Consider the following 21,650-nt stretch of genomic DNA (forward strand, 5'->3'; position numbering starts at 1 on the left):
CCGCGTGTGTAACCGTGATGGTCTCTTCTCGGCGGGGTCCGGGAAGTGAACACGGTGTTGGAGTTATGCTTGACGTAGGTTGTTCTAGGATCACTTCTTGATCATAGTTGTTCGATCATGCTTTGCCTTCTCTTCTCGCTCTCTTTTGCGTATGTTAGCCACCATATATGCTAGTCGCTTGCTGCAGCTCCACCTCATACCATTACCTTACCTATAAGCTTAAATAGTCTTGATCGCGAGGGTGTGAGATTGCTGAGTCCCCGTGACTCACAGATACTTCCAAAACCAGTTTGCAGGTGCCGATGTTCCCGAGCAGGTGACGCAACCAAGCTCAAGGAGGAGCTCGATGAAGATCTTGTCCTTTGTGTTGTTTCGTTCTAGTTGATACGTAGTGGAGCCCAGTCAGGACGATCGGGGATCTGTGTAGCATTTGGGGTAGTCTTCTTTTATTTTGGTTCCGTAGTCGGACCTTGATTGTATCTGGATGATGTAATGCTTTGTTCATGTATTGTGTGAAGTGGCGATTGTAAGCCAACTATGTATCCCGTTCCCTTATGTATTACATGGGTTGTGTGAAGATTACCTCACTTGCGACATTGCTTTCAATGCGGTTATGCCTCTAAGTCGTGCTTCGACACGTGAGAGATATCGCCGCATCGAGGGTGTTACATCTACGCGTGGGCATCCACTGCCGCGTCTTCCCCTGCTCCGCGTCGTCCCCTTCCTAGGCCTCGCCGTCGTCCACCGCCCTGGTGCTCTCGGCGTGGTGTGGTCAACGTGGTCAAGGAACGGCTTCCATCGGACGTGGACTGTACGTGGAGAGGCTGATAGCTGGGTCCACGGCCGCAGCAAGGAAGTGCCTCCTTATTACGTGCAAAATAATTATTCCTCCACCTGACAGCGGGGACCCACCGGACGGGCCACCGTATTTCGCAAAAAAATGTTTCCCCCCTGACTGCTAGGCCCACCAGCTACACCTTCGCACGCAAGGAAGTGCATCCGGGCAAAAAAAATGATTCACCCCCTGACTGCTGGGACCCACCAGCTACATCTTCGCACGTAAGGAAGTGCCTGACAGTCGGGACCCACCTGGTCGAAGCGTACATAGCGTTGTCATTATGGTCGCGAACATGTACGTACATACTGGTCGATGTAGAGGCACGCACGTAGCATGTACACGTACGTACAGCGGCCAGGGTGCAAGAAAGAAAATACGGCCACGTATGTGTACATACGGGCGGGGTCTCGAACGCCTACTCGCGCATACGTACGGACAGGGCTCATGTACATGGCTGGGTCGGAACGGAGAAACAGCATCATCGTCGTGTTCATGGGGAGGCAACGGAATGCGTCGTGTTCATGGGGAGGCAACGGAATGCGTCGTGTTCATCGGGAGGCAACGGAATGCATCGTGTTCATCGGGAGGCAACGGAATGCGTGGGAGCCAACCGGCTGAGTCGGAACGAAATGCGTGGTCGTGTTCATCGGGAGGGCTTGGACGGAACAGGCGATGGAAACGAGGCTTGGCGTATCGCAGAACGGAGGAAACGGACCTCCTACGGTTGAAGTGGGGGTCCTGTTGATCGGGAGGGGTGTGGCGTACCGCAAAACGGAGGAAACGGACCTCCTACGGTCGATACAGGGGTCCTGTTGATCGAGAGGGGCATGGCGTACCGCAAAGCGGACGAAATGGACTTGTGTTGGAGCGCTACGGTCGAAACAGGGGTCATGTTCATCGGAAGGGGTGTGGCGTACCGCAAAACGGGACTCCACGGGATACTGTTCATCTCCACCGTCAACCTCCTCCAGCCTCCATGAGCTCCTGTTCATCCAGCCTCCACCGTGCGCTACTCCACCGGCTACTGTTCAACCACCCCTCCACCGTCTACTGTTCATCCAGCCCTTCACACCACGGGGTCCTGTTCAACCACCCCTCCACGGGTACCCCTCCACCATCTACTATTCATCCAGCCCTCCACCACACCACGGGGTCCTGTTCATCCAGAGGCAACGTCACCGCTCACTGTTCATCTAAACCCCCCTGCAACGCTCACTGTTCATCCCAGAGGCAGCACCGATCGGTTTCAGTTAGCAGCAGTAGCGAAGGAATCGCTAGATCAGGTTCAGTTAACAGCCATCGATCGATCGCTCGGGTTCAGTAATGCGTAGCCTGCAATGCAATCGCTCAGGTTCAGTTAGATCCCAACGCCTCGCTCGGGTTCAGTTAGAGCCAACGCCTCGCACACACGCGCGTACGTGTACGAGAGAAACGCGCATCTCTCGGCCCTCGACCTCCCACCGTAACCAGGAACTCTCCGAAATTTTTCTCCCCCTCGCTTCTACCATGGTTTTTTTCGTCATGGACGGCCCAAAGAATGTCATGCAGCTGCGTCTCCGGCCCGCCCAAGACGAAAAGCCCATTTTCTGTCATAGAAGTAGGAGGCCACCACATCTATGATGATACCAAGTTTTGTCATAATTATCGTCATAGAAGTGTCATATGTATGACAGAAAAAAAATTTGTTCGGCCCAAAATGTCACGGATGTGTCTTTTTTTTGTAGTGAAAAGTCTTGCCTTCGGATCTGTGATAGAAGGTGTACCCAGCTGTCTCTTTTGGGTATCCTATGAAGACACATTTCTCCGATTTGGTTTCGAGCTTATCAGGTTGAAGCTTTTTCACATAAGCATCGCAGCCCCAAACTTTAAGAAACGACAACTTTGGTTTTTTGCCAAACCACAGTTCATAAGGCGTCGTTTCAACGAATTTCGATGGTGCCCTATTTAACGTGAATGCAGCCGCCTCTAAAGTATAACCCCAAAACGATAGCGGTAAATCTGTAAGAGACATCATAGATCGCACCATATCTAGTAAAGTATGATTACAACGTTCGGACACACCATTACGTTATTGTGTTCCGGGTGGCGTGAGTTGCGAAACTATTCCGCGTTGTTTCAAATATAGACCAAACTCGTAACTCAAATATTCTCCTCCATGATCAGATCGTAGAAACTTTATTTTCTTATTACGATGATTTTCCACTTCACTCTGAAATTTTTTGAACTTTTTAAATGTTTTGAACTTATACTTCATTAAGTAGATATACCCATATCTGCTTAAATCATCTGTGAAGGTGAGAAAATAACGGTACCCGCCGCGAGACTCAATATTCATCGGACCACATACATCAGTATGTATGATCTCCAACAAATCTGTTGTTCGCTCCATTGTTCCGGAGGACGGCGTTTTAGTCATCTTGCCCATGAGGCATGGTTCGCAAGTACCAAGTGATTCATAATCAAGTGATTCCAAAAGTCCATCAGTATGGAGTTTCTTCATGCGCTTTACACCAATATGACCCAAACGGCAGTGCCACAAATAAATTGGACTATCATTATCAACTCTGCATCTTTTGTCTTCAACATTATGAATATGTGTATCACTACTATCGAGATTCATCACAAATAGACCACTTTTCAAGGATGCATGACCATAAAAGATATTACTCATATAAATAGAACAACCATTATTCTCAGATTTAAATGAATAACTGTCTCGCATCAAACAAGATCCAGATATAATGTTCATGCTTAACGCTGGCACCAAATAACAATTATTTAGGTCTAAAACTAATCCCGAAGGTAGATGTAGAGGTAGCGTGCCGACGACGATCATATCGACTTTGGAACCATTTCCCACGCGCATCATCACCTAGTCCTTAACCAGTCTTTGCTTAATCCGTAGTCCCTGTTTCGAGTTGCAAATATTAGCAACAAAACCAGTATTAAATACCCAGGTGCTACTGCGAGCTCTAGTAAGGTACACATCAATAACATGTATATCACATATACCTTTGGTCACCTTGCCATCCTTCTTATCCGCCAAATACTTGGGGCAGTTCCGCTTCAAGTGACCAGTCTGTTTGCAGTAGAAGCACTCAGTCTCAGGCTTAGGTCCAGACTTGGGTTTCTTCTCTTAAGCAGCAACTTATTTGCCTTTTTTTAGGTTCCCCTTCTTCTTTCGTTTGCCTTTTTTCTTGAAACTGGTGGTCTTGTTGACCATCAACACTTGATGCTCCTTCTTGATTTCTACCTCTGCAGCCTTTAGCATCGCGAAGAGCTCGGGAATAGTCTTATTCATCCCTTGCATATTATAGTTCATCATGAAGCTTTTGTAGCTTGGTGGCAATGATTGAAGAACTCTGTCAATGACACTATCAACAGGAAGATTAACTCCCAGTTGAGTCAAGTGGTTATGATATCCAGACATTTTGAGTATATGCTCACTGACAGAACTATTCTCCTCCATCTTGCAGCTATAGAACTTATTGGAGACTTCATATCTCTCAATCCGGGCATTTGCTTGAAATATTAACTTCAACTCCTGAAACATCTCATATGCTCCATGACGTTCAAAACACCGTTCAAGTCCTGATTCTAAGCCGTAAAGCATGACACACTGAACTATCGAGTGGTCATCAGCTTTGCTCTGCCAGACGTTCATAACATCTGGCGTTGCTCCTGCAGTGGGTCTGGCACCTAGCGGTGCTTCCAGGACGTAACTCTTCTGTGCAGCAATGAGGATAATCCTCAAGTTACGGACCCAGTTCATGTAATTACTACCATCATCTTTCAACTTTGTTTTCTCAAGGAACACATTAAAATTTAAGGGAACAACATCACGGGTCATCTATCTACAACAACATAGACAAGCAAAATATTATCAGATACTAAGTTCATGATAAATTAAAGTTCAATTAATAATATTACTTAAGAACTCCCACTTAGATAGACATCCCTCTGATCATCTAAGTGATTACGTGATCCATATCAACTAAACCATAACCGATCATCATGTGAAATGGAGTAGTTTTCAGTGGTGAACATCACTATGTTGATCATATCTACTATATGAATCACGCTCGACCTTTCGGTCTAAGTGTTCCGAGACCATATCTGCATACGCTAGGCTCGTCAAGTTTAACCCGAGTATTCTGCGTGTGTAAAACTGTCTTACACCTGTTGTAGATGAACCTTGAGCTTATCACACCCGATTATCACGTGGTGTCTCGGCACGGCGAACTTTGGCAAAGATGCATACTCAGGGAAAACAATTTTACCTTGAAAAAAGGGCAAAGAATAGCAGGTTTGGATGAGGACGGCCCGGCCGCACGGTCGGCTTAAAAAGGACGAGCGTCGTCGCTAACGCGTAGGCCCGTGGTCATAAATTAAGCTGACCGCATAGGCAGCGAGTAGTTGGACGGCCGCCATAGGCGCGCGAAGCGTCCGTTCAGCGTCCGTGCCGACGCATTTAGGACACAAATTTAGGCCGCAAAATGCGTCAGCACGGACACGATGCGGACTTGATTTGGGTTTGGATCGGCGCGTTGGGCCGCCATTTTTGTCCGCGGGTTTGGATCGGCGCGTTGGGCCGCCATTTTTGTCCGCGCCGACCCAAACGGAAGCATGCGGACGAAATGGGTCGGCCCTTTGGAGTTGCTCTAATGTCCGTCCAGAAAACATCTTACATTATGAGACGGAGGCAGTAACTAATACACCCTATGTAAAGAAATATGAAAGCGTTTAGATCGCCAACTACTACCAGGGGATACAGTCCAGTAAAAGTTGTACGACGCCCCAATAAAAGGGGAAACTGTGCCTCGAAAACATTCATCGCAAGATACATACTTCAGAGTTGACATGCGTATAGGTCATCCAGAATTCAGACGCCATTTTCTTGAGACATCAACTGCGGTGTTATATTACAGCACAACAGGTAGAGCTACAGATAACGAAACAAACGGTCTTCTATGGAAGACATATCCCCAGCACGAGGCCGTCGTCGTTACCACCAGAGCAAAACATCAGGAAACAAAAAAATAAACACAATACCCACTAGATCGACCGGACATGCCTCCTATTGCAGATACCGCGGGTGTAAGGTGGTGTGAGATGTACATTACATGGTCTGTTTATCCTGCCTCAGTTGTGGACGTCGCCCTTCCGTTTCGTGGTGGTGCTTCGGGGCCTGGCTGACCTGTTGTTGGTCCTTGGCAGCTGCCTGTCCTCCTGCTCTTGCTTGGCATCCAACATCTCCGATGAAACATCCATGGTGGTTTCTGGCCATGGTGTGCGCTTGGCGGGAACAACGACCTCCAGAGGTGGCTCAATCACCCACCTGCAAAAGAAGAACTCAAGTTATTACAGCCAAAATATAGATAATTTCAACTTGGGTTATTACAGCCTAAAGAAGAAGAAAATTGAGCATCCTTAATACAGAAGAGAAGGAAAAATCTAAGCAATCAGAGTTGATAGTTAGCAGAATCTTATATTTGACTGCAGTGAAATCCAGAGTTGTTCTCAAGACCTTGTATTCCTCAAGTCTCTTCGAAGGAGGGCTCTCTATGGCACATTGTTTTGGAAACCAAGACTAACACGAGGAATGGGTCTTTTTCTTCCGCCTAACTGATTTGAGGAAATGTTTTTATACAGTTAAACAATTCAATTTGACGATGCTAAACTACATGACAACGTAGGGTCCAAAATCTAAGCACTTATGTTGACAAAGATATATTGAAACATTCTTTATTCTAACGTTGCCATATGGCACCATGCCAGTGGAAGAGGTCAATCTCAAATATTTACATCAAAATAGACAGATATTGCAGCTATGAAATACTTTATTTTACACTGGCACTAATGCGTGCCGAATAACTGGTGGCTAAAAAATGAATTGCACACATGCTACTTTGCAGAACTGTTGGTGCAACCTGCGTTGAGCAATTTCACTAAAGTGGACGGTCAAAACTATAGTAGTACAACACTCGATGTAACAGGGACATTCCGCGAAGAGAAAAAGCCTTTGTTTGGAAATACAGAATGCAATATAGCACTTTAGCAGATTGTAAATGCATGTCAAAGTGTAAACCAGAATCAAGTTCCTTTCCGAAACTAGTATGAAAAGGAAAGCCAAGCAAAATTATAAGACGCCTATAGCGCTCACAATCCCAAAGATTACTTTAACAGTATTACAAGCACAACACATAAAGAATCCTATACCAGAATGGAACTCTTAGACAAGACAGGCTAGATGCTGGGCAATATTGGCTATTCTAACTGGGCTTTTAAAGATTTTTCATTTAGAAAATCACATGTAACGAAATCTGATACCACTCAGCCCAACATAACCATACTAAATATGGGCAGTGGTGGAGCCAGGAAACTTTTGGAACCTGGGCAATACAGCAGGATTAACTAGCTGGGTGTCCACGATACAGTGACAATTCTTAAAATCGATTCAACAACCAAGCACATCACTCGGACTTGATCAGCTGCTGCTTGTGGGCTGGGCCTAGCAGCCCTGAAAAACAAATCCCTCCTACATTCCTGAGACGGCCACCAGCCCACCTCTGCCTGGAGAAAAAGAATTCTCCAGAGACTAACCAGGGAGCCCTGATAAGTGCCCATGCCGGAGGTACGTGGTGGCTGTGCCCCTGGAAATGGCAGTTCTGTTGCTAGATCAAACATACATTGACGTTTAAGTTCCATGGTAACTGCAAAATAGTTGGCTTACGTCATGTTTTCATGGCATACCCTTCAAATAGTGAGACTGGTCTTGTAACTAATAAGTCTGGTCACGCCTAACTAACAGAGTGAGACTGGTCTTGTGGCTAAGTCTGGTCAGGCCTAACTAACAGGAAGGGTTCTCTATGATCTGTGGTTGCATGAGGTGTTTAAAGTATTGGACAAAAGGTGAAGTGTCCTATAGAACATCATAATACTTTCTGATAAGAAACAGGAAAATTAAAATGACCAGCAACATATAACAAAAAAAGGGTCTAAAACGAAATCTTACCCTTGTGGAAACTTGCTGTCGGCCCGGGCTTCAACACGGAGCCACCAGAGTAGGACCTTTTTCCCACAGTTCCCCAACGGCTCAACATAGGACGCGTCATTCAAGAGAGTAAGAGGATTTTCAATCTCCTCCCCATTCTCTCCAACAGCATCAAGGTCCTTCACCCAATCAGGCTTGCCCTCTGCCTCCTTCCACAGCATTCTCGAGTTCATCACAAACCCAGCCCACTCCAAACCCTTCGGTAGCACTGGCGCTGCCTCGCCAACCACCGTGGCGGTCTTCCCAGAGAACGGCAACGTGTTGAATGTGTGCCACCCAGCCAAATGCCCGGAAGAGTTGCAGGCAGGACCCTGGACTGGAAGAGGCATGTTCTTCTTGTCCTCTTCGGTGAGGCGTGGCTGCTCTGCTGTTCCGGTGTGCGCAAGGATACCCACAGACACCGCGGCCATCCACTGGACCTTCTGCACCTCATCGAACAGCTCCATGCTATGCACGTTGCTGTCATCCGCAAACACAACCACACCGTCCATCTTCCTCTCCCGGATCACCCTACATGACACGAGAAAACCAATCATCATCAGTAATAATCCGCCTTAAACTCTCTGTTACAGGCAGGCAGGCTATCTGGCCATGAGTAGGAGGAAGTAGGGAAGTGTGCGCATACCGTAGGGCGTGGAGGCGCATGCGGTTCTCAGTGGCGTGGCGGTCGGCCCATTCGAGGGGCATTTTTTCCGGGAAGGGGACGTGGACGAAGGTGAGACTGGAGCGCGCAAGCATGGCCGCGGTGGCGTTGGTGACGCCGCCGGCCTCGACGACGATCCAGGTGAGCGGGTAGGGCACGTTGCGGAGCGAGTGGAGGAGGCCGGTGAGGTGGAGCGCCTGGAAGGCGCGCGAGTAGGTCGGGGTGACGACGAGCACCTGGCGCGGCTCCCTGACGCCGTACCAGCGGCGCTGCTCCTCCTGCACGCGCTCCATGATCCGGTGCGCCCGCATGACCTCGACGGGGTCGGGGTGCGGCCAGGGGCGGATCCGAATCCCGTGGCGGCCGACCACGACGTGGCTCTGCGTGCTCCCCGCGGCCTCCTCGAGCGCGGCGGCGGTGAGGTTGTCCGGGTTGGAGGGGGGCGGGTTGCCCGCGGCGGCGAAGGAGAGGGTGAAGGTGTTGGTGGTGGTGGTCGTCGTGGTCGTGGTGGTGGTGGTGGTGGTGATGGCGCGGAGCACGGCCGACTTGTTGTTGGAGGTGGCCGCGTAGAGCGCGCTGCTGGAGAAGAGCAGGAAGAAGAGCAGCCTGGAGAAGCGGAAGCCGAGGAAGAGCGAGATGAGGCAGCAGAGCGCGTGCAGCAGGAACCAGAAGGTGGAGGAGGAGGCGGTCCGCCCGCCCGCGCCCGCGCCGACGCCGTCGGGGCCCCCCGCGCCCTCGACCCCGCCCCCCGAGGAGCGCGCCGCCGATGCCGCCGCCGAGCGCCGCAGCTGGCTCTGCGGCAGCAGCTGCTTCATCATCGCCGCCGCGGCCGGATCTGGCGGACTCCCTCTGCCACCGCCGCCGCCGACGCCGACTCCGAGTCCCGTGAATCGATCGTCGGTGGGTGGATGGTCCGCGGCGATAGGTTTTGAGGGGGGAGGGGAACACGGGAGGGGGGAGGGAGGTAGGTGGTGGGTGGAGAAGTGCGGTGCACGAAACTGCGGGTGCGGTGGCCTGGCTATCGTTGGTCAGGTGTGGAAGAAAAAGGGGGGAGGGGATGGGATGGGTTTGGTGCCGGACGGGGACGGAGGCGTGAGGGAGGGAGGCCGAGCCCGGGCGCGTCGGGTCGGGGTTGGGGAGGGGAAGCCGGGCGGAAGGGGTCGTCAGCGTTTCCACGCGTGTTCGGCGGGTCCATTTTTTTCTCTCTGTCTGCTTTGTGCGAGTACGGCTTAAACAATTTTCTTGCTTATACTTTTATACTATATTTTTTGGCACCATGTTTTCTTTTTCTAGCGTGTTCGGCGGCCGCTTTGTCTTTTCCAAAAAAATATCTCCCGTACATTTTAAACATTTCTTGCTTATATATAGTGCTACTATAATAGTATATTCCAACGTTTTTTTTTTTTGTTTCTACAATGATGATTGACGCGGGCTGCACCTGCGGGGGTCGGCTTGGGCCAGGCTGCCGGTGCCAACCGCGTTTGACTTGCGAGCAGAAAGCGCAGTGTCGGTTTGGGCGACTTGCTCACGACTCGTTTGCTGGTTTAACATTGTTTTCTACTAGAAGAAGAAAATACGGCAGACTCGCCAGCTAGAGGCGAGCCTTTTCATTTGTTTGGTCGAAAGCTCCCCACCTAGAATTTCTTATTGCTCTTCTTTTATTCTTGAGTGGCAGTGGCAAGATCGACATGGAGGGCCATGTGACAGGACAATCTTTTTCTGTGTTTTGCATGACAATCATTCTCTTGACTTCGGAATGCAGCCTAGTTGTGCCCTTCCACCCTCCACATGTCAGGCAGAGGAGAGGAAGAGGTGTGCTAAGACGAGGATGAGAGAAACAGTCTCCGCCATCGGATCCGCATCGTATGGTTCAAAAATGCCCATTGGCAAAATCACAAACAGTGTGCCAAGTAGAGACCCCCGAAAGGTTAAACATGAAGCTGCATTTAACCTCTATCTACAACTGTGAAACACATTTCTGCATCGCTCGCTGCAGATAATAAACCCCATAAGTGAAAAACATGCCTGTCCCCAAACTGTACCCATGAAAGGTAATCTCTGAACCACCAACACTAAATTAATACCCACTTCCACATGGAGCAAAACAGGAGGGCTGCTGCCCAGAAAGGGGCCTCAAGCACACGGCACGCACGGTGGTCCAGCACTCTTCATTGGTAGCCAGTTGACTGGATCGCACCAGCAAAGCATTCAAGCTGTTCCTCGGAACGAATAGACAATCATCTCAAGGATCAGTACGGCCACCATACCATCCATCCCATATTCCGAACTCTCTCCATGCCATTACAACAAGGGCGTTCTCCAGCGAACAACTGAGCAATTGCTTCTGGCTCTTATTCATACAGTTACACAACAATGGGTACAGTGTAGCAATAAATACCCTACTAGACTGGCAGCCGCAACTCTATGGGCACCCACCGCCATCCACGCCTGACACGCCGAAGCCGGTCTTCGGATCATGATGTCTGCTCACTCGTAAGGGTTCCTGAAGTTCTTGAGCAGCTCCGGGATGTCGTACCCGAGCATGTCGTCCACCGCCTGGATCATCTTGGGCTTCACCTTCTCGAACCTGTCGATGCTGTACCCGCCCAATGCTTCTCTGAAGTGCTCGACGTAAGGGAAATCCCCCGCGGGGAGATGATGTTCCCTTTGCACCTGCTCCAACAGACATCAGTTATTATTAGTTCAGCGTTAATATTATTGTAGGTTAGCAGAAGTTCAGACAGTCAGCTCTTATTGTAGGTTAAGAAACTGCAATTTTAAAGCCAGTGGTGGTCTGGCAAGTAAGTAACACTGTATGATGCCCATATACCAAAACCAAACACCTGGGCTACCAACATCTGCTATGAACCCATAAACATAGGGCTCCATCTTAACGGAAGCAAGGGTCGTCATGTCCTTACAATGAGCAACAGTTGTGGACTGGCTACAAAGTTAGAGAGACGAACAAAATACACACCTTTGCAAACTCGCCCTCCAAATTGTCTATAAGTTTCTGCTGGGCTTTAGCTTTCCCCATCATCGTAGGCATTTGATTCTTTAGATGCCCAATTATATAAGCATGTATCTTGGCAGCCCTAGCACGTTTGACGAATTCATTGATCTGTACATATATACCAATGTGTTAGTTGTGGGGGAAAAAACAGGAGAATGGGACTTCAAAAGAACACAAACGGTGAAAAAACTTACCCTGCGGTCACAAGCTTTCTTTGGTATATCTTTTAGATCAGAAAGGAGATCATCCTGCTCTTTCTCAAATAGTTCCTTTCCGATCGGGCCAACAGCTGATTCCTTTACTGGCTTATCATTGAACGATCTGCATGTCGATTCCTAAAGTGAGTTTATTGTTTCAATATGCTGGGTTGACCCAGTCATTACCATTTACATACACAAGATTCAGATATTTTGCTTAAGTGATTCAAAGTATGCTAAACACTCCACTGAGATAAATAAAAAAGTACATCTATGAGGCTTATAGTAATATTCAATCTAGAGTTTTGACAAGATTATAAGTCAAGAGCAATATGTAGCAAACTACAATACATTTAACTATATGAGTGGAACAAAGTAAATGAGGGCATGGGTGGGTTACCCAATATAAACGCGCGACACCTCAGGGGTATTCAATACTTTACCAAGAGACCACATAAGTGCACCATACACTCTCATAAGCTGCAGGTAAAAAATTGTTACGTACAGAAAATAAAGCAATAAACACCACAGGTCATGCAGAGAGAACAATAAATAACTACCTGTTGAGTGTCAATTTGGTCGGCCTTGTTTAGAACTACACGTATTTTGTCATCATGTCCACGTAAAGATCCGATGACACGTTTAAACTCATCGCTGATATCAAGCTTATGAGGATCAAACAGAAGCAGGATAAGGTCACACTTGGCAGCAAACCATGATGTAACACCTGTGAATTCATAACTACGTTGTGTCCGTTGCTTTTCACCAGAAAGAACACCAGGTGTGTCGACAAACGTGATATGCTCTAGTAGCTTCAAGGTACAAGGTAGGTATCAGTGTCCAGATAATCATGTGCCTTCTACATGCATAAAAATAAAAGCTTACTGGATGTGGCATCTGAGAGCATTCGAACTTGGACAAAAACGAAGTCCCAAATGTTGTGAGACCACTAAAAGGCATATCTGCTTGAACAGCTAAAGTATTCCCAGGGATAGTCCTTTCATCAGGTCCTGACTGGTAAGAGGAAGAATATTAACAGGACTACTGAAGAAACTACAGGGAGAAACAAGTAAAGCACTGTACAATTGTACATTAATATACTATCTGGGATGTGGACATGTGGCCAATTCTGTTTACATTGCACCAGCATCTAATATAAGTTGCAACAACTGAAAAAAATGAATCAATAGTGTCCATAGCAATTTAACCTCACTTACAATCTCCACAAGCAGGAATAAGTACAAAATCTAGAAGAGAAGGGCCCGAAGTTAATCTTGAATACTGGGCACATGTTTACACTTCTTGTATACTAGCTGACAAAGCCTTGAGAAACCAGCAGCCATTATCGATGACATACTCTAAACAATAATGCTAGCTCGGTGATCCAGAGGAAAGTTTCACAAAAGCAGGCACAGAATACTAATCAATGAAGCACTGTGCCAAATAGATAAGCTAGGTAAGTAGCATCACAAGCCACCAACAGTCCGACATACAATCAATGGTCGGGTAAGAATCTAACAGAAATCAGCCACTAATGCATGAAGAGTTGTAGAGTTTAGAAAACCATGTACTGGACATAAACTCTTTCAGTTGTTTGCAATAAACTTCCTTTCAGAAATCATATCTGGGGTAATATTTTTGGTCCACCTAGTATTCCTACAAATAGAAGACTTAAGAATGCCTGAAGTTTACCATGACAACAACAAATCTGTCGGTTGTCGGCTCCGGACCAATATGGGCACCTGCAAAATTGCAAACAGAAGAATTAATTGTCAGTTTGTCCCATAGTATGTTATGAAATTAAACCCGGAAACTACAGGAAATACATGTGCTAAGTACATAACCTGGATAGCTTGTTTTGAGCAGATGCTTGATGAAAGTAGTTTTTCCTGTAGAATATTGACCTAAGAGCATAACCATTGGCTTTGCATCAAAATCACTATTTGTCTGCAAAATGGAGAATTGTTTTATACTTAAGTAGCTTATTTAAAGGTAATGCTACAAGGAGATAACATTAGGGAGAAATATGAACGCATAAAAAGTGAATTTAGTAATCATTTTCGACTCATATAGAAAGCAGATACAGACAATACAAGTACTTACCAGTAACGGGGACACAAAATCATTGAATTTGTATGTAACTTCCAAAGGCTTCAATTTTTCGATGTACAGCCTTTTTAAACCATCAATGACAGAAGTAACAGCAGTCAGGGGTATCTGTATGGAAAACACCATAACCAAGGTAAGCAACTAAGCATAAATGATATATGTGTCACTGAGGAAATCAGTATCATTTGATAGAAAATCGCTTGCTTTGCCACAATGTCTTACTATTTAACTTAATAGCACACAAGTCTGCAATGTCTAATAACCTGAAGAAAAACTAAATGCCTTGGTTCATAAAGCACAATCAATCAAAGGTTCTCTATGGTGTCTCAGCACATTCTGTGGGATAACTGAGGTATGCTTCAGCAAAATTAAGTGTAACCTTATGTGTTCAAGTTCATTAACTGAAGCTTTGATTGAAATGGATACGAAATTGCCTTAAAATGAACCATGATTCATCACAGCAACAGTCTAAACATATATTAAGTTCTACTTGGTTGGGTACAGCAGAGCTGCATGCATAAATGACTTGACCTTGATGTATTGTTCCCTTTATTAGAAAATGATTGACATATCAAGAAATTTTAGCATTTTGTTAAACCTTCCTTTTATGTTAGTTAAAACCTCGATTATTTGTCCTAATCAGCTGAATTTCAACATCAAGAGCTGTCTCTCTATAAATTGTTTTGTACAAATTATAGCATTTCCGAGGAAAGAAGCCCTGCTGAAAAATAATAGTAGATACCTACATTCAAACTCTGAAATTAACAGGGCCCCTGTATTATCGCTTTGAAGTACGTATCAAAGCTTTACCCCACCTCATAACTAATGTGTGGAGAACATCTACCGCAGAGCAAACTCTCAAAGTATACTTATTCATTCAAAACAGCAAAGTTATATGCTATCCAACAACGAACATGTTGGAAATGAAACTTTCTAACATTTCGCAAGAGCTTGAAGTGACACATATAATACTTCAACTCAACAAACAAAATATAACGGAAGAACATGAGCACTACCTTCTTGGATGACTTAGAGTTGAACCAATGGTTAGTAGAAGGTCCTTGTGCCTGAGGAAATCCTACACAAAATTAAAAAACTGCTTGTTATATCTCTCCTGCGGGGATGAATTCACGCTTAAGGTTCAATCCTTACCATCCATATCCTGATCGACCCTCTTTGCCAGATGCTTGGATTTCTGAATAGCAGTTATCATCCCTCTCACAGGTCAGTGGAATGAAACAAAAATCACGGGTAAATACTAAAGAACGCAGCGTCAAGGCATAGCAGACTTACGGCAAGTTGAGCATCCAAACCCTCCATCACTGGGGGATTGAAGCTGATTAGATCTGTCAAATATGAGCGTGAACCAATTAGCACTCAACGAATAAAGTAATCAACAGAGCTGATTTGGTGGCTAGCAACAACCTTCGCGCTGAAGGCTGTCCTGGGATATCTCGTTCCCCGCCTGCGCCAGAGAGACGAGCTGCCCAATCGCAACAAGCCCGTCACAAATCGATAACAGCCAAAACCTTCTAGCGGCAGCACAGTGGTACAATGAACAATGAAATGTCGTCCGATAGCGAGGCAAACCTGCATTGCCGTGATGAACTCGCCGAAGCCGAGGTACCCCAGCCGCTTGGAGTCGGCGATGGCCCAGACCTTTAGAAGAAACGCGACACGGTTCCGCATTAGAGGTCAAATCGACAGCTCCATCTACAGTACTACTAGCGCGAGACGAGGCGGGGTGCCTACCTGCTTGAGGTCGGCGCGGGGGAGGCTGGACATGGCGAAGAACCTGATGGCGTCGGGGCCGGTGATGCGGCCGTCGCCATCTGCGAAGAGCAGAGCGGTGAGGGGGGCGATCGAATCGAATCGCGAGCAGGAAGCAGAAGGGGATCGATTACTGGGGATTAGAGGAGGGGAATGGGAGGCGGGGATCGGACCTGAGTCGGCGAGGGCGAACCAGTCGCGGTAGATCTTCTGGTGCTCCTTGGAGCAGCTGCTCGCCGGGTGCTGCCCCCCGATCTCCATGGCTCCCCTCCCCTCCCCTCCCGCCTCGGTCGCCGCGGCCTCTGCAGCTTGGGGAAAGGGGAAAGCAAAGGTAAAACCCTACTGCGACGCGAGGCTACCGCCACGCCGGGGACGTGGCGGCTGCTGTGCGGTGAGGTGGCACAACAGCGAGTTCAAAAATGGCTTTTACTGCTCGCAGGGGTTGAGATTGATTGACTGGAGTGGAGTTTGGCTCCAACCCACGCGGCGACGACGCGGTGGGCGGTGGCGTAGCTGCTGCTGCCGCGCTGCCCGACTCCGTTGACGCTAACGAACTCGCGAGGTTGGGCCGGATTCCACATGCATTTTCCGCATCAAAGGCATCGGCAAGCAATCCAAACAATTCGAAAAATAAAAAATGTAAATATATTATTGCACGTGCGTTGCGATGATATATAAATATTTTACTACATTAATCTGTGATTTATCTAGATTAGTGATTGTGAAAATAATGTTTATCAAATCATGCCATATCGACGATTTGCCTACCTAAATAAATTATATTCCCATCGATCCATAATAACTGTGGCAGTTTTCAACGAAAACATTCTTTTTATAATCACTTACTTGTAAAAACTTATTGGCTTGTCAAAGAAAATATCATTGTAAGCGAAGACGGAAGAAGATGGAACTGCAGCAAGCTACAGCCACCGAACGTATGCCATTTACCGGAAATCCGGCGCCACTGCACCCAGGAAGAATCAGCGGACATCCGATGATCACCGGATGTCCGGCACCCCACGAGGCACGAGCCACCGGACATATGGTACTCACCGGACGTCCGGTACCTGAGTGTGTGCAGCCGTGGCCTTTGGCCTCTTTCCCACTTACCCCTTCATGACTAGCACTATAAATAGATCTCCACCTCATTATTTGTGGCCTTTGGCCTGTGGCCTTATGCTATTGTGAAGCATGGCAGGGCCATTTTATTATTATGTTTTGATGGAGCCTTGTGCTACCAGTTACTCCATGATTCTATTTGTTTAGAACAAGGTTAGAAGAAATAGTTTACTAAGAAGGATAAGCAGTTACTCCTAGAAACTTCATGGAGTAATTCTGATTTACAACATGTTCACGTTCTAGAACCAAGTTACTCCTAAGATTACAACATGTTCATAGCCTTGCCTATCAATATTTTGATTCTTTTTTATGGAGCACTGTGCTACTAGGTGCTAGTAACATGAGTAACATGTTTGTTTGCAAAACTACTCCTTCTAATGCAATGGCATTAACAGCTTTACTCTTTCTAAACAAAGATTACAACATGCAATCTCTTTCTAAACAAACTACTCCTTCTTTCGTTTCCTTTCCTTTCTTGTGTGTGTTGCTCTAGTGACCAGCTATGACTTCCAAGGTTTCCTGGTAGAGTTTACCACCAACTCTGAGAGCCCTAGACAACCTTCCTTCCCTATGCATTCTATCTTTGTTCAGGTGGGGGATCTTATCCCATGCCTCCTTCATCTTTCATAACTTCCACCAAGATTGACTTCAGAGTTATGAACACCATCAGTTCCTTGGTAGTGTTTGGTGCACTTTCAAGTGTTAAGGACTGAATAAAACTGAAGAAGCAATGGCCCAACGTATTCATATCAGGTGAATTTGCAGGTTGCCACAACAACCTGAAGTCTACCAATGTATCTGCTACAGTTGCTAGAAAAGTTGGATCATTAGTCACGTACATGATTCCTATATCATCTTCGAGCCATTGGGCCTCAATAGCTAGAATTACCTTCTCACAAAGATATTCCCTCATCACATCAATGTTAACTATCACTAACATGGTCCGTCTATCCTTGTTTTTGGACTTTCGTGGTGTACCTGTTTCCTTGACAAATGCCCATACTCTTATCTTTCCATCAAAAGTTTGAAAACCACCCGCGTCAAACCTTGGCCTGGTTGATACGCCTCCAACATATCTACTTTTCCTAACACTTTTCCTCTTGTTTTGGACTCTAATTTGCATGATTTGAATGAAACTAACCCCGGACTGACGTTGTTTTCAGCAGAACTACCATGGTGTTGTTTTTGTGCAGAAATAAAAGTTCTCGGAATGGAACGAAACTTTGTGAGGAATTTTTATATAAGATATAAGAATTTCTGGAGCCAAGACCTACCTAAGGGGGCACCTGGGTGGGCACAACCCACCAGGGCGCGCCCAGGTGGGTTGTCCCCACCTGGTGGCCCCGCAGACCCTGAAACCGACGCTATAAACTCCTATTTTTCAGAAAAAATCAGGGAGAAAGAATTGTCGCGATCCACGAGACGGAGCCGCCGTCACCTCCTGTTCTTCGTCGGGAGGCCAGATCTGGAGTCCGTTTGGGGCTCCGGAGAGGGGGATCTTCGTTCTTCATCATCACCAACCCTTCTCCATCGCCAATTCCATGATGCTCCCCACCGGGAGTGAGTAATTCCTTCGTAGGCTCATTGGTCGGTGAGGAGTTGGATGAGATTCATCATGTAATCGAGTTAGTTTTGTTAGGGCTTGATCCCTAGTATCCACTACGTTCTAAGATTGATGTTGCTATGACTTTGCCATGCTTAATGCTTGTCACTTTGGGCCCGGGTGCCATGATTTCAGATCTGAACCGTTTATGTTATTACCATTATATCCATGTTCTAGATCCGATCTTGCAAGTTATAGTCACCTACTACATGTTACGATCCGGCAACCCCGGAGTGACAATAACCGGTACTTCTCCCGGTGATGACAGTAGTTTGAGGAGTTCATGTATTCACTATGTGTTAATTCTTTGTTTCGGTTCTCTATTAAAAGGACCCCGCTGCCATGGGAGGGTAGGACAAAAGATGTCATGCAAGTTCTTTCCATAAGCACGTATGACTATTTACTGAATACATGCCTACATTATATTGACGAACTGGAGCTAGTGCCGTATCGCCCTAGGTTATAACTGTCTCATGATGAATATCATCCAATAAGTCACCGATCCAATGCCTACGAATTTACCTTATATTATTCCTACTAAGTTATTACTGCTATCATCATTGTTACACTTGCTACAAAACTATTGCTATCACTGTTACCATTACCATTACTATTGCTACTATTATCAAAACTACCATACTACTTTGCTACTGATCACTTTGCTGCAGATAATTAATCTCCAGGTGTGGTTGAATTGATGACTCAGCTGCTAATACCTTCAAATATTCTTTGGCTCCCCTTGTGTCGAATATATAAATTTGGGTTGAATACTCCACCCTCGAAAACTGTTGCGATCCCCTATACTTATGGGTTATCAAGACCTTTTTCTGGCGCCGTTGCCGGGGAGCATAGCTATATTTGTTGAGTCACTTGGGATTATTCTCATATTATCACTATGAAGAATCTGAAGGATGTTAAGACTAAAATATTTCCCTCAAAGACGAGGGGAGGTAAGGAACTGCCATCCAGTTCTGCTTTAGAATCACCTTCTGTTATAAGTAAACTTGCAACACCACCACATGCTATTAATTCTGATATGTCGCAAGTTATTGATGATGCTACTTCTGCTATGGATAATGCTTATGATAATGCTAGTACCTTGCTTAATGACGATGTGCCACTTGGTGACTTTCTTGATAAACAAATTGCTAGAGTTATATAACATGATGTTGTTGAATCTGATGATGGGCTTGAAACTGAAACTCCCGAAACACCTGCTAGAAGTAGCCCTCCTAGATTTGAATTGCCTAAGTTACCGAAAGGTTATGTTATGAGTGAAGAAACAACTAGAGATATTCTTGCTTGCAGAGATAGAGATGATCTAGAGAAATTATTATGCAAGTATAAAGAAAAATCTCTGAATGCTAGAATGAAATGTGACCCTAAGTTTGCTACTTCACCTATCTTTATTGATGATAAGGATTATGAATTCTCTATCGACCCAGAGTTAATTACTTTGGTTGAATCTGATCCTTTCCATGGTTATGAAACTGAAACTGTTGTGGCACATCTTACTAAGTTGAATGACATAGCCCCCCTTTTTACTCATGATGAGAAAACTTGCTATTACTATATTGTCAAATTATTTCCCTTCTAATTAAAGGGTGATGCTAAAGCTTGGTACAATACTCTTGCTCCTAGTTGTGTGCGTAGTCCCCAGGATATGTTTTATTACTTCTCTGAAAAATATTTTCCTGCTCACAAGAAACAAGCTGCCTTACAGGAAATATTTAACTTTGTTCAAATTAAAGAAGAGAGTCTGCCACAAGCTTGGGGGAGGCTTTGCCAATTACTTAATGCTTTGCATGATCATCCTCTTAAGAAAAATGAAATACTTGATATCTTCTATAATGGACTAACTGATGCTTCTAGGGACTTCCTAGATAGTTGTGTTGGTTGTATTTTTAGGGAATGAACTGTTGGACAAGCTGAGGAATTATTGAATAACATATTGAAAAATTATGATGATTGGACTATTCTTGAATCACCACCTAAACCCACTCCGAAGAAGAGGGGTATATTATATCTGAGTCCCGAAGATATGCAAGAGGCAAAGAAATCTATGAAGGAAAAATGTATTAAAGCTGAGGATGTTAAAATTTTACCTTCTATTGAAGAAATACATGGGCTTAATACACCGCCATTGCCTAAGGTGGTAGAGGTAAATTCTCTAATGAAGTTCAATGATAATGACAATCCTCACAATATGCATCCTAGCCAATGCCTTTATGAGTTTGAAAACTATATTAGAAAACAGGATTACTTCAATGCAAATGTTGTGAAACAATTGAAATATAATTCTGATATGATTGCTCGCTTGAGTGACTTGTTATTTATAATATCAAATGATGTTAGAGGTGTTGGAAAGCATGCTTCTATGGTTCAAACTCAGTTACAACAAGTTGCTAAATCTCAAAGAGATTTGCTTGATGAAAAGAATAATAATATGCATGACTTTGTTGTTAGAATTGCAACTAGAGGAGGTAAAATGACTCAGGAACCACTTTATCCTGAGGGACACCCAAAAAGAATTGAACAATATTCACAAAGAGCTAACACTAGTGCACCTAGTCCTTCTAGAAAGAAAAATAAAAAGGAAAATGATAGGACTTTGCATGCTTCTAGTGAACCTGAAATAGAAAAACCTCCTGACAATGATAATGAAACTTCTATCTCTGATGCTGAAACCCAGTCTGGTAATGAACACTCACGTAGTGATAATGAAAAGGATAATGTTAATGTTCATGAAGATACCCAACCAAATAATAAAGAACTAGACAATGATGTTGAGATAGAACCAGCTGTTGATCTTGATAACCCACATCCTAAGAATAAAAGGTATGACAAAAGAGACTTCATTGCTAGAAAACACGGTAAAGAAAGAGAACCGTGGGTTCAAAAACCTATGCCTTTTCCACCTAAGTCAACTAAAAAGAATAATGATGAAGAATTTGAATGCTTTGCTGAAATGCTGAGGAAACTTGATATTATTGCAATTCCTACAAGCATATGCTCCTCCCTCATAACAATTTTCAGTAGCATCATGAATGAATTCAACAATATAACCATCACATAAAGCATTATTTTCATGATCTACAAGCATAGAAATTTTACTACTCTCCACATAAGCAAATTTCTTCTCATGAATAGAAGTGGGAGCAAACTCAACAAAATAACTATCATGTGAGGCATAATCCAATTGAAAATTAAAATCATGATGACAAGTTCCATGGTTATCATTATTCTTTATAGAATACATATCATCACAATAATCATCATAAATAGCAACTTTATTCTCATAATC

At 45.2% G+C, this 21,650-nt stretch overlaps 2 protein-coding genes across 2 annotated transcripts; both read right to left on the bottom strand.

The window, feature by feature from the left end:
* Positions 1-5,639: 5,639 nt before the first annotated feature.
* LOC119329681 (probable beta-1,4-xylosyltransferase IRX14) lies at positions 5,640-9,481 on the bottom strand. The gene is made up of 3 exons (XM_037602745.1): positions 8,518-9,481; positions 7,854-8,402; positions 5,640-6,176 (listed from the first exon to the last, which is right to left on the bottom strand). The coding sequence occupies exons 1-3, from the start codon at positions 9,351-9,353 to the stop codon at positions 5,981-5,983; spliced, it is 1,581 nt and encodes a 526-aa protein (XP_037458642.1). The 5' UTR covers positions 9,354-9,481; the 3' UTR covers positions 5,640-5,980.
* Positions 9,482-10,742: 1,261 nt separating this feature from the next.
* LOC119328222 (EH domain-containing protein 1-like) lies at positions 10,743-15,885 on the bottom strand. Its single transcript, XM_037601237.1, has 16 exons — positions 15,798-15,885; positions 15,607-15,686; positions 15,445-15,513; positions 15,280-15,337; positions 15,148-15,200; positions 15,007-15,049; positions 14,871-14,932; positions 13,849-13,962; positions 13,590-13,692; positions 13,438-13,487; positions 12,631-12,759; positions 12,306-12,557; positions 12,146-12,225; positions 11,743-11,869; positions 11,513-11,656; positions 10,743-11,208 (listed from the first exon to the last, which is right to left on the bottom strand). Exons 1-16 carry the CDS (start codon positions 15,883-15,885, stop codon positions 11,023-11,025), a joined length of 1,638 nt encoding a protein of 545 aa, XP_037457134.1. The 3' UTR covers positions 10,743-11,022.
* Between the last annotated feature and the right edge of the window lie 5,765 nt (positions 15,886-21,650).

Source organism: Triticum dicoccoides, chromosome 7A (assembly GCF_002162155.2).
Source record: "Triticum dicoccoides isolate Atlit2015 ecotype Zavitan chromosome 7A, WEW_v2.0, whole genome shotgun sequence".
NCBI classification, from domain to species: Eukaryota; Viridiplantae; Streptophyta; class Magnoliopsida; order Poales; family Poaceae; genus Triticum; species Triticum dicoccoides.